The following is a 15,545-nucleotide window of genomic DNA, read 5'->3' as shown; positions in this document are numbered from 1 at the left end:
TCATAAAGCAGAGGGGAGATTTTTTTTCTACTTTCTGTGCTGACATAACCTGTTGTGTGCCCTGTGACAAGCGAGTATATCCTTGTAGACTTGATTCTGTTATTTCTGCTTTTTCTGCTTATCCTCTGGTTTGACAAATCCCTCCACTTTTAGGATCTACCTTTTACATCTTTGTAACTTTGTTTTATGTGCGGTTTTTGTTAGTCATGTGCAGAAGTCTTTCAGATCTGTTAATGTTCTTGAGTAATTACATTTTCCTTTTTTTTCTTTTTTGTAACACTTAATGCTGTACAGAAGTTTTGGTAGATTCTTTAGCCTTTTTTTCCCCCCTAGGTGGGATTGATAGGAACTTCTGGCTCGGGTGGGTGTGAATCAGACGAAGTTGAATGTGTTCTCTGTAAAATCGGTAATGCCCTGGAACTTGCAGAGCTCCGACTTCTTCTGAGCCTTTACTGTACTTTACAAATAGTGGGGCTGGGGATACAAACAAATACCTGAGCACAGACAGTATAATCCTCTTTCTGTCACTTAAAACCAAGCTATATTGTCTTTCAAAAAAATGATGTGGGATGAGGAGCTGGGATTAGAGCCCCTCGGGAGGCAGCCTGGCACCTGGCGTGAGGCGGAAAACTGGTTGGATCTCTAGGACAGAGATGTTCGCAGAATGGTGCGAGCTGTGAAATGGAGGAATGTGGAACTGCCGCAGCACGAGGCGCTGCGTAAAGATGCTGTGGAAATGTGGCTTGGAAAAAGAAATGCACAATTAAAGACAAATAAATGAAGATGAAGCAGCCCGTGTTTGTCCTCACTGCTGCAAGGCCGGGGGGTGGCTCTGGCGCTCGCGCAGCCTCCGCGCGTCCTGGCGCCGTGAGCTCACCCCGCGCTTCCCGGCTCCGCGCGCAGGGGCGCGGGCAGCGCCGGGGCCTGCAGCCGCCTGGCTCCCGGCCAGCCGCCGCGCGCGCACGTGGTGCGGGAAGGCGGCGGGCAGGCCCTTTGTGCAGGGAGCGGCAGCGGCTCCGCGTGCAGGATCTGCCGCCGCTCCGCGGTGCTCCCCGGGGACGGGGCCTGCGCCCGGCTCCTGCGGGGCTCAGCTGCGATCCCTGCAGGCACTGGCGGCGGGATTGGGTGCGCTCCTCTGGTGCTTTTATCACCCACTTGTCACAACATGTTTCTATCTAGGAGCAGCGGCGCTTGCAACACCACAAAACTTGAACTGGAAACTAATTCCACTCTCCTAAAGCCAGTGACTGAGGCAAGAATAAAAAGAGGTAGTTGTCTCTCCTGTACGTGAGGAGTCACCTCTGTACTAATGGGTGTGCGTGGAGGTCACCTTGCCTTCCCTGCCTGCGTGAAGGCCCCTGTGCTGTGGCACAGGGAGAAGGTGCCCGAAGGGCCCTTGTCCAAGCCTTGCTCACAGCGTGCTCAGCCCCTCCAGCCGTGGTAAATGGTGCTAACCTGAGTTCTGGGCACTCAGAGGCCTTTCCTTGCCAGGGGCAGTTCCCTGTGCCAGGACGAGCTCCCCTCAAAGCAGGACGGGGTGCCCGGCAGCCTGCGGTGGGTGCTGGTGACTCAGCCAACACCTTCTCGGGGCTGGGGCAAGATGGAGACTTCCTCCTCCCGCAGCACACCCCACGCAGCGGCTCAGCCCTTCACCTCCCGATTTCATCATCCTGTGAAATAGCAGGATGCCAGCTCCGCCTATAGGCCACAGCAATTTCTTTAAAAGGCATATGCTATCTTCCTAAAATCCAATTTAAAGAGCCAAAGCTTATTTTTTTTTAGGTACAAAGCTCCTTACAGCTGAGGAACACTCTTCTGTTGCATTCAATCTGGAAACAGTTTGTTCAGCATCAGAGTTTATTTGACTTTAATACAGAATATCATTAAAAAGACACAGTGAAATTTAAGAAAGAACATGATTATACTACATCTTCTCATAAGTTAATTCATGGCCACATATAGTACATATTTTTTTATACATATCTTCTTCAATGTTTTCTTCTGGTCCATAATCATGCTCGTGGATACTAGTCTCTTTCTTCCACAAACTGCTCCTCACCGCACGTCGGAGTTCTGAAGGGGAACATTAAAAAAAGGGTTTTTTTGATGATTTTGCAGTGCCTGTTGCTGAAAGCCAAGCCCATCACCTTTGTGGGGAATCAGATGAGAGTTACTGCTCATCCTCTGTAAGTTTACAAGAAGGAGCCACTATTCCAAGAATACATTTTGATTTTCCTTGCAGTCTTAACTTCACCTTGTTCATATTGTTTTAATTGACAGGAAATTCACTGACATGACACAGCACAGGAGAGAAAAAAAAAAAAAAAAACCTCATCTGAAGTAAGTAGGAGGTGCCTACTGCCTGCTCAAGGAATGTCACTCAGAGGTACCTCACAAGCACCAGCTGGAATTAGGAGGAAAACCGGGACCAAAGCATTGTATTTAAAAAAAAAAAAAAAAAAAAAAAAAAAGCTTGATTCCTTTTTTTACACAAGCAAGGAAAGGTTTTCCCTTCATGTCAGCGTGTGGCTCTGGCAGGACTCAAGGCAAACCCTGGCGAGCCTCACGCCCAGCCCTGTGAGTTACCACCCCAGCACTGCAGAGAAGTTGCACCAGACAGGCACGTTTTTCCAGAACCCACAGACAGGCGTCGAGCATGCAAATGAACAGGAGGGTGCAGCACTTCCAGCCGCATCATTCCCGCTGGGAATGCCTGGTCCTGTTGAGGCCTGTGCTGCACTTGGCCAGCTCTGCAGTGACCCAGGCGGACCCTGGTGCACAAAGCACCCACCGGGGTGACCGCCCAGACTGGCTCAGCCCCAGGTCCTGCCACACAAAATTGTTCCATCCAGCTGGGGCCTTTGGCTCTGGGACTGAAAACCCGGGCTCAACACACACACAGTTCTTGGAGCAAAACAAAATCACAACATTTTTTAAGTGACTAGTGTGTGCTGGAAGTCTTTCTTTAGAGTTCTACCCAGTAAATACTCCCCTAAGCTTTAATTTAGTTACCTCCCTAAAAAAACAAAGGTAATGGCCAATAAAAACAGCAGCAGGGAAGATTCTTAACATCATGTTGGGAAAAGCCATTTTCTACCTTCCTTTACAGTGATTCCCACCTAAGCAGCTGCATGCGTGAGACTGGTAACACTCTCACAAAATGCACGTTCTCCTTAAGTCCAGAAGACTAACTACGAGAGGCAAGTTATGGTACATTCTGGGTCATACAAGGAGTTACAATAATAATTAAAAAAAGCACGTCATAATTCATTTCTGTTGCTTACATGATTTGCATAGGATAATAGGATAAATTCAGTCCGGAAGAGACCTCTGCTCTCTAGTCCAACCCCCCCTGCTCAAACTGGGTCAGCTGTGAGGTCAGGCCAGGCTGCTCCCGGCTTTACCAGGCAGCTCTGGGAAACCTCCATCTTGCCACGCTGCAAACTTGTTTTCCAGCCGCGTTAATCGGACGCAGAAACAAGCCCGAGCAGAGGCGGCTGCTGTTTTACATACTGCAACGTGGAAGTTAGTTAAACAGGTTACCTTTAACTTTCTTATCAAACTTCTTCTGCTTCATCTTCTCTCTGTTGTCGCGGCGCAGCTCCTTTGCTTCTTGCAAAGACTCTTCGCTACCCCAGACTTCCAGAGAACGCTTGATGACCTGCAGGATGGATAAACATGTATTTCTTCCCTGATGATAAAACACGTTTTAGTGATAAAATACTGGAACTCGCACGTTTAGCTTTTCCCCACACATATACAAAACAAATCAACCCTACCAAGAATCTTGCCTCTGCCTCCCATCTCTGCCTCTTTGCTCTCAGCCTGCAAACAATAATGTTCCTTCCACAGTAAAAGATCACTTTTTAAAAACTGATTTTTCATCAGCTAGATATGATTTACTCATAAAAGCAAACTCTTATTTTTGTGCGCGTTCGAATTCTTAAGGCACGTTCCCACAAGAGCGGGAGAATCTCGCTGCCCTTTCTGTGAGAGCAGGGCAGGGGACACGAGGCCCGGAGCCACAACAGGAGGGCCGCGAGCAGCAGCAGCTGCGGCGCCCACTTCACGAGCAAACAAGGGGGACCCACTGAGATTGTAGGCTGCACGAGTCTGTAAGACACTCTCAAACAAACAGGGACACTTTCACAAACTGCCCGTAGATACTTTTACCATGACTATTTGTACAAGCAGTAGCAACTACAAGCTTGCTGTGGTAAAAGGGCAATGTCCTTTTAGCTTTGTCCCAGTGATTCAGAACCAAAATGCTACATGACCAAAGTCACAGAAGGTAAAAAGGAGGGTCTTAAAAATGCTAACAGTTTCTATACCTGTAGTTTCAAATAAAGTTTCATGTCACCCCACCGTGAATTATGAGGGTTTTTCTTCAGAATATATCTGAGCACTGGTTCTCTCTTGTCTAAGTCACAGTCTTTAAGGAGATACTCTTCTTTTGCTTCTGTCCTCGTTATAAGCTTATGTTTATCTTCAGCATCTCTGGAACATGTAAAACAACAGTCAGAAAGCTGTAGCTGAAAGCCATGCATTATTAGCACCTAAGTCCCCAAGCATTTTCCTTAAAATTCCTGAAATATTGGCAGCCTTCATCTGTTTCGTTTTTAGGTATAGAAGCAACTTTATAATTCTTGCACTGCTGTTGAATTCCTAGTTGGTTTACTGAAATTAAGTAAGTTAGCAAATTTTGAACATTTTGCATGGAGAAAAGACAAGCTGAGACCCACTTTTGTCTTTCTAAAGGGTTTTCATTCTTTCGATTTTTGTTTTCTTGCAAGAGAAGATAACTGAAACCTAGATTATGAGTATCTCATAATCTCTAGCCTATTCATCCAACTCGGATATAATTCCCAGGATTAAAGCGCAGGCTGCCACATGGTCAGGGAAATATTGTGTGCGAAGCGAGGCAGGTCAGATCACTGAGCGAGATGATCCGCACACTCCATACGCTTCCCAATCCCAGAAACAAATCAACTACCCAGAGCACTTGTTTCTAAATGCCAGGAGTGCAGGCAGAAAGGAACAGCCATAAAATAATGATCTTACATACTAAGTACTGTAACTTTTATCAGACACTCAATGAAAAAAATAAAGTTTGCATAACCATAGCTGTGTTATCAGGAAATGAAATTAATTTCATGTCATCCTACGTGCCTTTATCACCTGAACAGGCTGAAACAATCTGCCAAATGCTAAAGAGCTAGCAGTTGTCCTCCAGGAAGTACAGCTACTTATCTTTACCGAAAACCAAAGTCCACAGCAAACGCCACCGCACCGAGCTCTGCTCCCGACGGGCGCCACCAGCCCGCGGGCAGGGGCTGCCGCGCGGGCCCCGCGCTCTCCCTTCCCCCGCCGCACCAAGAGGGGGCAGTGCTGTCCGCGCGGCGCGGGGCTCCCGCGCGGCCGCTCCCGCGCCCTCCGCCCCGCTGTCTCGGCAGCCTCCGCGCCTCTCCCCGTGCCAGACACTCAACGCGGCTGCGCGAGCCGAGCCCGCGCCCCGGCTGCGCCCGCGGCCCCCGCGCCGCTCCTGGGGTCCCCGCGCGCGGCCGCCGCCGGGCCCTGCGCTCCCCTGCACGTGACGGAGGTCGGCCCGCCAGGACGGCAAATACTCTCACAGGAGGTAGTTTTGGTGATAACCAAACCGGCTTTATTTTTAAAACACGCATTCTTCATTATATGGTTGAATCAATGACACTTTCTCAAATATTTATAGTCTGCAATCAGAAAATAACTTTCCATATACACACTGCATAAAACTGTAACTGCTCTCAAAGCACTCCATTTCCAAATAATTACCAAGTATTTACTGGAGCTGTTCATGCTCGGATATATCGGTGAAACACTGCTGCTCCTTCACTTCCATAATGGAACAAAGGTAAGAGAACTTCCATTTCCTTTTCCAACAAGCATTACTTTACTGGAAAATACCCCTTTGCTGACAGACTTTTAATGTTAAGTTTGTAATTAACTAAATTCTAGCTGTCAATTATTTTATAAAATAAAGCTTCTTTCTCCAGATTATTTGTAATACCTGCAGTTATCACATGTTGCCCAATCAAAGTGCTGCATAAGGTAGGAATCCATGAATTCTTTCCCACAGTCTTCACAGATGAGATAGTCAAACTCTAGTACAGGTGCTAATGGAAAAAAAGACTTTTTTAAAGCAATTACAATATTAAAAAACAAGTATTTGGAAGCAGTTATTACAGGCAATTTTTACTAAAATTTACACTTTAATTGTATAATGTTCATTACAGTCACATTTTATTCCTGCACAGAAAGTTTCCAGAAAGATCAAACATAAATCAAAACCTATATCCAGCGATTCTATATATTCCTGTTCTTGCTCAAAGACTTGCTGTTATCAAGTACCGCATTTCAAAACTCCAAAGCACATTTCTTTTCAACTTAGCAATTGTTAACCAGACAGAAAAAAAAAAAGAAAAAAAAAAAAAGAAAAAAAAAGGAAAAGAAAGGAACAAAGCTAGGTGAGATTCCTGCACACTTCCCCACACAGCGCTCCATCCCCGCTCCGGCGGCCTCCTCCCTGCTGGCTGTGGGCAGAGCGCCTCCTGACGCGCAGGAGACGCGCAGCCAGGAAGGGGAGAACGCGGAGCAGGGCCTGCAGCGGGAAGGAAGCGGCCCAGGCAGGAAGCAGGTCAGGAGCTGCCCGGGCGCTAGGGCCTCACAGCTCTGCCCTGCTCTCCTCCTGCCTCTCCGAGAAAGTGCTCGAGGGAGGCTCGGAGCCAAGGTCTTGTCCGTGCCAGGCGCAGGAATGGAGGTGGACGGCCAGAGAGCTGCTAGGAGTGGAATGGGGATGGAGCTCCACTACAATCCTCTCCCCAAGCCCTCTCAGCACTGCTCCAAGCCCAGGCTCATCCCGGTGCCGGCCATCGCTGCTGCCATGCCGGGTGGATCACCTTCCGCGACTCCTCCGTCTGCTCGTGTTCCGCGAGACACTGAGAAACACCCTGCCGGCGTTTGCGGCTATCACAAACGCCCCTTTAGCAACGATACAATCCTAGTAGAAAATTAACTTTTTTATATAGTTTCATCAGCTGCAAGTGAGATAGCACTGTAGAACATTAACAATATCTGAAATGTAAAACTAATTATTGACATGCAACATCATACATTTTTAATCTTGTTTGCATTTATAGCAGATGCGGATAAAATATCATCTTTGCTAGATTGGATTTCAAGTTTTACTGGTCGCAGTAGGAAGCCGAGTACTTCACATAGTCATGCTCTTACATTGCACTTTGCATTTTAAGGCGCTACTTGCAGGCACACCGACATTTTATTTAGACAATGACATTACGAATTACACAGCAAAAATATTCCCGGTGCAAACGCATCCCGGGCGTACTTAATTTATTATTAAAAGATAGCCCCTTGGAAGCGGCAGGGCTGCTGGCTGCTCATGCTCTTAGTGAAATCCGGTGGTGATTTCTAACAAAGAGGTACACTGCACCAACAGCCCTGCAGCTCACTCAGAGCAGAACAAAGCAAGACAAAGGCAATCCTGGGGAAGAAAACGCGTCTATTTCGAGATCCTTCACTTCTCCATTTGCTTTTGGGAGGCAGAGGAGCGTCACGAGACGATTGCGCCCTAACTCCCTCCCCCCCCCCCCGCCGCCCCCACCGAACGGATCAGCAACTTGGCGCCGATATGCGTTATAACGATAAAAGCTGACACTGCAGCAACGCTCCCCACCTCGGCGCGGGGGCTACTGCGCCCCCGAAGAGCCGCCACCGCTCCCCGCGCTCGCGATGAACACGCGGGCTCCCATTCCCCAAAGAAAGGAGAAGGCTGCGCTTTGGGGAGGGGGAGGGGTGAGATGGGGGGGGGGAAGGGAAGGGAGAGGCCGCCACATTCAAGAGCACTGACCGTGTCCCACTTCCTTTGCTCGCAGCTCCTCGTTTTTTCCATCGCCCGCGCTGCTTTGTTAAGGGAAATGGCGCGGGGGGGGGGGGGGGGGGGGCGGGAATGCGGCATTCCCAGCAACGTGCATTAAGCGCGTCAGATTTAAAAAATATATATATAAAATAATATTTTTTAAAAAAAAGTAAAAGGGGGAAAAAAAGAGGAGAAAGGAGAAAAAAAGGGAAGGGCACGGCGCCGCCGCGACCCATGGCGGTCTCTGTGTCGCCCCCGCGCCTTCCTGCCTGCTCCCCGCCGATCCCGCCTCCCGGCGCGCGCGGGCGCGCCGCCCCCGCGCCGCTTTTTACCGGGGGGGTGCACGATCCTGGCGAGCGGGCGCTCTCCGCGGGCGCCATCGTCCTCCTCGTCGCCCTCCTCCTCCAGGAAGAAGCCCCCTCCCGTGTCCACGACCTTGGCGGGCGGCGGAGCTGGGGGGACCGCCTTGGCGCCGGCGCCGCCTGCGGAGACAAACGGCAGCGCCCGCCTCAGAGCGCGCGCGCGCGCGCGTCCCCGCCCGCCCGCCGCCCCTTTGCGCGCGCGCGCGCAGGCGCGCCCCCGCCCGCCCCCCTCCCTCCGCGCGTGCGCGCCGCCGCGGCCGCCGCCAGGGGGCGCGCGCGCGCCGCGCCAGGCGGGGGCCGCCGCGCGCCAGAGCCGCCCCCCCCCCGCAGAGAGGGAGGGGGGGAGGGGCCCCTCGCGCGCCGCCGCGGCGCCCCCTCCCCCCACCCCCCCCCCCCCGCGCCCAACGGCCGCGCGGCGCCCCCCCCCTCCCCCCCACCCGCCTCCCCGCCGCCACCGCCGCCGCTCCCGGTGCGGGGGAGCGCGGCCCGCGCCGCCCGGCGCGGCCCCCTCAGACCTGCGGCAGGGTAGGGCCGCGCCGCCAGGCGCGCCTGCCGCAGTGCCAGCGCCCGCTGCCGGTTCCGCTCCATCTTCGCCAGCGTCGCCGCCGAGAGCGCCGGCCGCCGCTCTCCCGCCGCCGCCGTGGCCGTGGGCTCGCAGCCGGCGGCGGGCGGCGGATGCCGGCCGGCGGCGCTCGCCATGGCGGCGGGGAGCCCGCGAAGCGCCGCCTCGCTCGGGCAGCGGCGGCGGCGGCGTCTCGCCCTTCCCTTCCCTTCGCCGAGCGGCCGCCGCAGTGCGCCTGCGCACCACGGCGGCGCGGGGGAGGGGGCGAGAGGGGCGAGGCCGCCGCGCAGGCGCGCAGCGACCGCCCGCCCCCTCCGCCGCGTGCCGCGCCCCGCCCCGCCCCGCCGCCGCCGCCGCGCGAGGGGCGACGGGAGCCGCGAGGGGGGAGGGTGGCGGGTCCCCCCCCCCCCCACCCGCCGGCCGCGGCCATGAGGCGGCGCGGGCCGGAATGCGGCGGCCCCGCCGCGCTGGGCAAACAGCCTCGTGGTTTTGTGCTTTTTGTGTCCGTTAAACGTTAAACCCGCGCCCGTTCCCGCCGCCGCGGGGGCCCTGCCCGCCCCGGGGGGCACCCGCGCCGCCCCCGCGCCTCGCCGCCCCAACGAGGGCCCCCGGGGGGGGGGAGGGGGAAGGGAGGCTTGAGAGGGGGAGGAACCCCGTTTTTGTGAAGGACGGCGAGGTTTTCACCCTTCCCCCCCAAAAAAAAAAGAAAGAAGGAAGGGGAAAAAAAAAAAAAACGCGTGGCCATGCTGAGTGTGCTGAGCCATGCGGCATCGCCCCGCGTGCTCCCTTCCCCGGCGCGGCCTGCCCGGCGCTTCCTTCCCCGAAAGAAAGGAACAACGGAAGAAAAAAATTTAAACGCACACCCGCATATATATATATATATATACACATATATATATAAAACTAAACCACGCGTTTCCTCAGCATTGCCGGCCCTTAAGGCCTCCCGGCGTGCGAGCTGCCCTCCCCCACCCTGCTCGAGGGGGAGCTTTTTTCCACCACCACCCCCCAAAAAAAACGGCCCTTTGGCCCTCGCGTTTGAGCCGTGAGGAAGGAACAAAAAAAAAAAAAAAAACGGAAATTTAAAAAATGAAATAAAAGCGAGAGGGGGAGCAGAAGCCCAGCCTCGTAACCTCTGGTTACCGCTGCGATAGAGGAAAATTGCTTTATCATGCAAATATGGCTGTAAGCCACTTTCCCGGCAAAGCCAGCTTAGCCGCGCGGGGCGGCCGCTGATCCCGGCCCGCCGCCCGCGCCGTCCTTGAGGCGCGCGGGCCGCCCGCGCGGCCTCCCCGCGCCCGCACCCGCCGCCCCGGGCCTCCCGGGGCTCCCGTCCCGCCGGGGCCCCGTCCCGCCGCCCCGCGGGCCGCGCGCGGCCATTACCGCCGGGGAAGCGGGGCGCGCGGGCCTGCGGAGCCGCCGCCCGGTCCTCCTGTTCGCCCCTTTCCTTCCCCGCGTGTCACGCCGTCCTGCGGGCGTCTCGGCGGCAGCCAGCAGAGTGTGCTGCGAACATGTATGAGGGCAGCCCTCCCGCGCCCGGGGAGCTCATACATGCTCCGCCGCCGGGCTTTATTTATTTATATATACACACACCCCTACTTATTTATTTATTTCAACGGCTCGGGCCTTTGCCCGAGCGGCGAGCTGGTCCCACCCCTACCGGTTAAAACGCGCCTCTTATCGCAGGGCCTTGTGCAATCCAGAAACTCCTTCCTCGAAACTAGTTTAGCGATTCCTGTGTCACAAGAAACTGCCCAGATCGCTTCCGTAGGAATCTGGAGAAGTGCCACTTTTTAGCTCGTCCAAATGCCCTCTGCGGACGACCAGAAAGGTCTATAAAACAAGATATTCAGTAGGTGAAAATGTAAATGATAACCCTGGCCTATTTAACGTGATTAACAGCAGATCAGCGTCACCGAATTCTAGGAAATGGCTTGCGGAGTGAGACTGCAGGAAGACACATCTCTCTCCAGCCTCATTTCTTTCTCCTTTGGAGTTAGGAAGTAAAATGGCTGTTGGTTAAATACATCCCAAGTAAATTCATTACAAGTAGTTTGAAGCAAAGTGTTTACTAGGTCACTTGGAATTAATTGCTTGAAAAGCAAGCATTGTTGTACTGGTTCCCTGATTTTCTTCTCTTTTTTTTTTTTTTTTTTTCCTTTTTTTTCCTCCCCTGTTGTTCTGTTGGAGTAGGAGTTTAGGGAAGAGCGAATGTTTGAACTGTGCTCCAGGGATTAACAAACAATTCTGTGTTAATCACAAACCACAATTGCGTTAAGTAAGATAAAATTGGGAGCATGCATTGGGACGTAAGGCCTGAAGAATTTTATCATTATTATTATTATTATTATTATGCCACAAAATGAAAACTAAGATTAAAAAAAGTCCAAACATATAAGCAAAGGCATGTTCATGGACAAGGCACTCAAAACATGGACCGCAAGTGTGCCAGGCAATAAAGATAGCGTTTGACCGAGTGAAACTTACTTAAAACAAAGATTAGATATGGGCATCCGCTGAAAATGCTTTTATTTTTTTGTGTTAAAATACAAGAAAAAAAAAAAAAAGGTTGTGGAGCAGGAGGAAAGCGATGCTGCGTTGCAGGGCTGCGGTGAGCTCACGCTGCGAGCGGCTCTGCTTCCTGCCTCTCCGAGAGGATACGGGAAAACTGGAAAAGGTCCAGGGAAAAGCGGCGAGGATGTGCAGCCGTCTGGCCCGGCTCCCACTGATGGGAGCATCCGGGTGAATTCCTGCCCTTTGGGAAGGGGATGAGTTGGGGAGGCCGCTCCCGAGGGCTGTCCAGCCCAGCCCGGCAGGGTGGAGAGCGGCGGCCTTTCCCGCTCGGAGCCGTCCTTCCTGCAGGGACGTGGCGAATGCCCGGTGAATCACCTGGTGAACAAACTGCATGTCGGGCTCAGGAAATCCTCCGGCCTGGAAGTAGGAGGAACCCGGGCATAGGAGTGACTCTGGGGCTCTGCAGCCGAAGCAACGCTCCTCTTCCTCTCTATCCACACTTAAATACTTGGAGCATGGAGCCAGGGTGAGCATGGGCAGCCTTCCAGACAGGATCCTATGCTCATCCACACCAGGAATTGCGCGCGGAGCAGCTGCTGTGCTGTATATTCGCACCTCGCTTTGCGATATATTTACTTCTCACTGTCCACAAACAGGGAGTGAGTAGCGATCTGCGTTTGGTTGCTTTACAGTCTTAGGCCTACAACGGAACCATTTTATTTTTGTCCTCTTTAAGTGTTAAAAAAGAAAAAAATCCACAAGGCATAGGTTGTTTTTTGGTGGGTTTGTCTTCTGAAAGGAGTAGCTATGGAGAAAACTCTGTTTTCAGCCCTCTCCACGGTCCCCCTCTCTGACAGCCCAGGTCGGAGCATGGGCTGCAGCCACCTCTGGGTTTCATGGTTAACAACTGGCCAGCGCAGGCTGACGAGCTGCTGCCCCCGGGCATTGCTTTTGCCCATTGTAGGGCATTGTTTTTGCCCATTGTAGGGCATTGTTTTTGCCCGAAGGTTTCAAATGTTTTTACAGAAGAGGTCAGATAGCTGAATTGCATCCTTAGAGAAGTAGGGGCCTCTTGGGACTGTGGCTTTTGGTTTGATAGGCTCGTTCTTTGTTTTAATGGCAAAGTATTGATGGCTTCCCGGTGCAAAAGAATCATTCCACCCATAAAAGGCAAAAGCACCTGCTTGGGTTTGTGCTCTCTTGATGCGCCCATCTACGCCGCGGATGGCAGGGATATGTGGTGAATCATCCCCCTGGGCAGAACGGGACATGCAGAGCGAATTAAGTTTGTCATCTCTCTGTGAGAATCTCTCCTTTGCTCACCACCTGTAGGAGGGGATTTTCACAGTAACGTGACCTGTCTTTGCGCTTCATTTATCATCTCCCGATTGATGTACATAATCTTGGCTGAACGGATGGATAATGGGGGGAGCAGGCAGGGCGCTGAATGCCTGAACAGCACACTTGAAAAGAACGGGTGGGCAAGAATTGAAGTGTAAATGTTTAAAGACAAAATTTGGCATTCTTCTCTGACAGGAGAACCTAGTGCAAGTGGGTTTTTTTTGTTTTGTTTTGTTTTATTATTTTCTCGTTACAGGAGATGACAGGATGTGAAATTACAAGGTAAATCTCCCCTATTAGCTAGCATTGTAACATGATTTTTCTGTTTTATTATTTTTATTGAAGGCGGCTTTAGTATGTTTGCTTTTAATATCAATAGAAAAGACTGGTTTCACATCTGTAAACGGGAAGCTGTCATGGCATGGTGAAATTAGAGTTTCTTTTTGCTGTTACAGAGATCACCACAAAGCTGACTACACACTTTTGTTGTTAGGTAATCCAGAGGGGGTTTCTGCTTTCATTCTTTTACCAGGAAAATTCTCCTTCTCTTCCATGCACTTAAAGAATTGGAAGTTGTGAAGCTGTGGCAAAACAACCTAGGTGCTCAAGAACTGTGTCATAAAAACTCTCTATTATTTGATGATATCTCCAGTGCAAATATCATTAAAATGCATCTATTTTTTTTCCTTTCCCTTGAAATGAAGCTTCTGAGTGTTTTTCCTTTTTTTCCCTGTCAGTAAATGGTAGAAGTCATGTTATAGATATGGATTTGGAGACTTACTTCAGCTGTGGCAGAGTCACAAGGTTCAGTTTTTGTTGTGGTTTCTTGTTTGTTTCAAATATACAGACACTTTAATGTGTAGGGATATCCACTTAAAAGGGATGTGTGAATTATCAGAAGTATTCCCCCCACTCCCAATTACTTAACTCAGACAAAAACCCTCTCATAACATCCCTTAGTAATTGAGCATCCTTAAAAAATTGCCTAAAGCTTTAAGCACTTTTCTTTCCATTAAAAAAAAATGTGTATTTTTGAGAGTGAAAGCCAGTGTACCACCTCTTACACTGATTTCAGAAACACAAGATGTAGCTGTTTTGATGGCCCAAGTCTGAGCATTCTGGGGAAAAAAGTGCGGTCAGAATTATGAGTGCAAAGTTGTAATCTTCCTGAAGTTTTCAAGGAGATAAGAACAGAAGTATTTGAAAAGAGACTCTTCATATTTCTACTTTTTTATTATTCAATCATTAAGCCCTTTTTTGAAGTTATAAAGAGATTACTTTTTTACATGATTGTTTCCCAGTCAGCCCTAGCAGTTCCCATAGGCAAAGTGACCAGAAAAGAGAACCACAGAGGAGCTGGCAGAATCTTTCATAGCAGGAAAACTCTGTCAGTTACCAAGATTTATGTGAGACGTCTCTTCCGATACCTGCAAATATTTGCAAAGAGTTCTGGTGCTCTCGTCCAAAGATTTGATCATCTCTGCCTAAAGCTGGGTTTCCTAATATTAGCAAAACACAAACAGGAGGCACGAGTAGTTCTTCTCCCGTCGTTGGCCACCTGCACCTCCACTGTCCTGCTGTTCAGGTTGGACATAACCAGGGTGTCGAAAAAAGGGCAGGGATGGAAGATACGGAATTGATCATAGTGACTGGGCGATGCATTTTACATTCACGAAAAAGACTGATTCTGAGTGGAATAGGGAGCTAGCATACGACTTAGGCTGCATAGGAGTGCAGGACAAATGAGAAGTGTTTCTAGAGCGTTATGGCATCTACAACATTAGAACACAGTCTGGATTTAACCCCTGAATGTGATCAGAAAATACTGATCACATTCCTGGATTACATCTTCACTTTCTACCTGGATTCCTTCAGTTTATTTATTTATTTATTTTTAAAGGTTTTGTTGTTGTTTTGTTTTTTCTCCCCCTAGGAGGAAAGTTGGTTCTGCTTGGCCAGGAAAAGTAATGGTGACCATAACGATCTAACATGGAACATTAATTGACTCCTCCTTGCAACGGGGAGAAGGAGGTTCCAAGGGCTTTAATTGCCCTGATTTAATTGAAACTGTTCATGAGTGAAGGGAAATTGGAGGCTTTCCTGATGCCTCCTCTTTTTTCTTTCAGATCTGAGACATACACTACATTCCTGTATTGCTTCCCCTTCATCTAGGTGTCCCAGCCTAATCTGTTCAAATTCTTGACCAAGGTAAAGCCAGATCCTTAAAAAAATGTAGCACCCCTCTCTTCTGACTGCTGTCTCTGTATTTTTTCCTCAACTGTGATCACCTCTAGTTTTATTTCTGAGATTGGTTTACACTTTTTGTCTTCCAGGATTGTTTTCCTTTGTGATTTAAGATACACTGAACTTTGCCATTTGCTGTAACAGCTTTCTGAAGGCTGGTGGTATGTCTAATTGTTGCCTACAATTTGGGAAATAATTTTGGTAAGAAAAGGCTTCTCTTCCCGGCTATACTTGGGATCCAACAGAACCGTGCTGTACTTTTCAGAAGACTGCACTTCCTTTATTTTCCCTTAACCAGGATTTTAATCACATTGGAGGTCAATGGTTCCTTGTCTCCAGCCCCCCAATTTGAATTTGAAGGCGATGAAACGGTTCACCATTTATTGAAAGCATTCTGACCTCTGTCCGCATCTGGCTCTGACCTCCTGTAGACCTGACACGCACAGATGCCAGCCTTTTTGCTGGATTCACCGGCTCATTCCCATGCTGAAAGGAATGCGTTATTTTGTGTGTGTGTGAATCTGAATATATTCTGTCTGCCCAGGGTGTGTCAAACCTTTATGTAAAACTCAATCAGTGTTGGGTTTTGAGCTGTCAAAGCTTAGAT

At 50.4% G+C, this 15,545-nt stretch overlaps 1 protein-coding gene across 2 annotated transcripts; it reads right to left on the bottom strand.

Moving 5' to 3' along the window:
• Window positions 1-1,834: 1,834 nt before the first annotated feature.
• On the bottom strand, window positions 1,835-8,912 carry XPA (XPA, DNA damage recognition and repair factor). Of its 2 annotated transcripts, XM_088527908.1 has the most exons (7): window positions 8,793-8,912; window positions 8,248-8,397; window positions 6,047-6,152; window positions 4,366-4,497; window positions 3,780-3,825; window positions 3,544-3,661; window positions 1,835-2,073 (listed from the first exon to the last, which is right to left on the bottom strand). In XM_088527908.1, the coding sequence occupies exons 1-7, from the start codon at window positions 8,863-8,865 to the stop codon at window positions 1,925-1,927; spliced, it is 774 nt and encodes a 257-aa protein (XP_088384034.1). In that variant the 5' UTR covers window positions 8,866-8,912; the 3' UTR covers window positions 1,835-1,924. The 2 variants fall into 2 exon arrangements, with proteins under 2 accessions (XP_088384034.1, XP_088384035.1); XM_088527909.1 differs by lacking the exon at window positions 3,780-3,825 and having other exon boundaries at window positions 4,332-4,497.
• Window positions 8,913-15,545: the final 6,633 nt, after the last annotated feature.

This window comes from Tinamus guttatus, unplaced genomic scaffold (assembly GCF_059628265.1).
Source record: "Tinamus guttatus ecotype Peru unplaced genomic scaffold, ASM5962826v1 Tinamus_guttatus_pri_ptg000295l, whole genome shotgun sequence".
Lineage (NCBI taxonomy): Eukaryota > Metazoa > Chordata > Aves > Tinamiformes > Tinamidae > Tinamus > Tinamus guttatus.
This window is presented reverse-complemented; position numbering and strand designations above follow the sequence as displayed.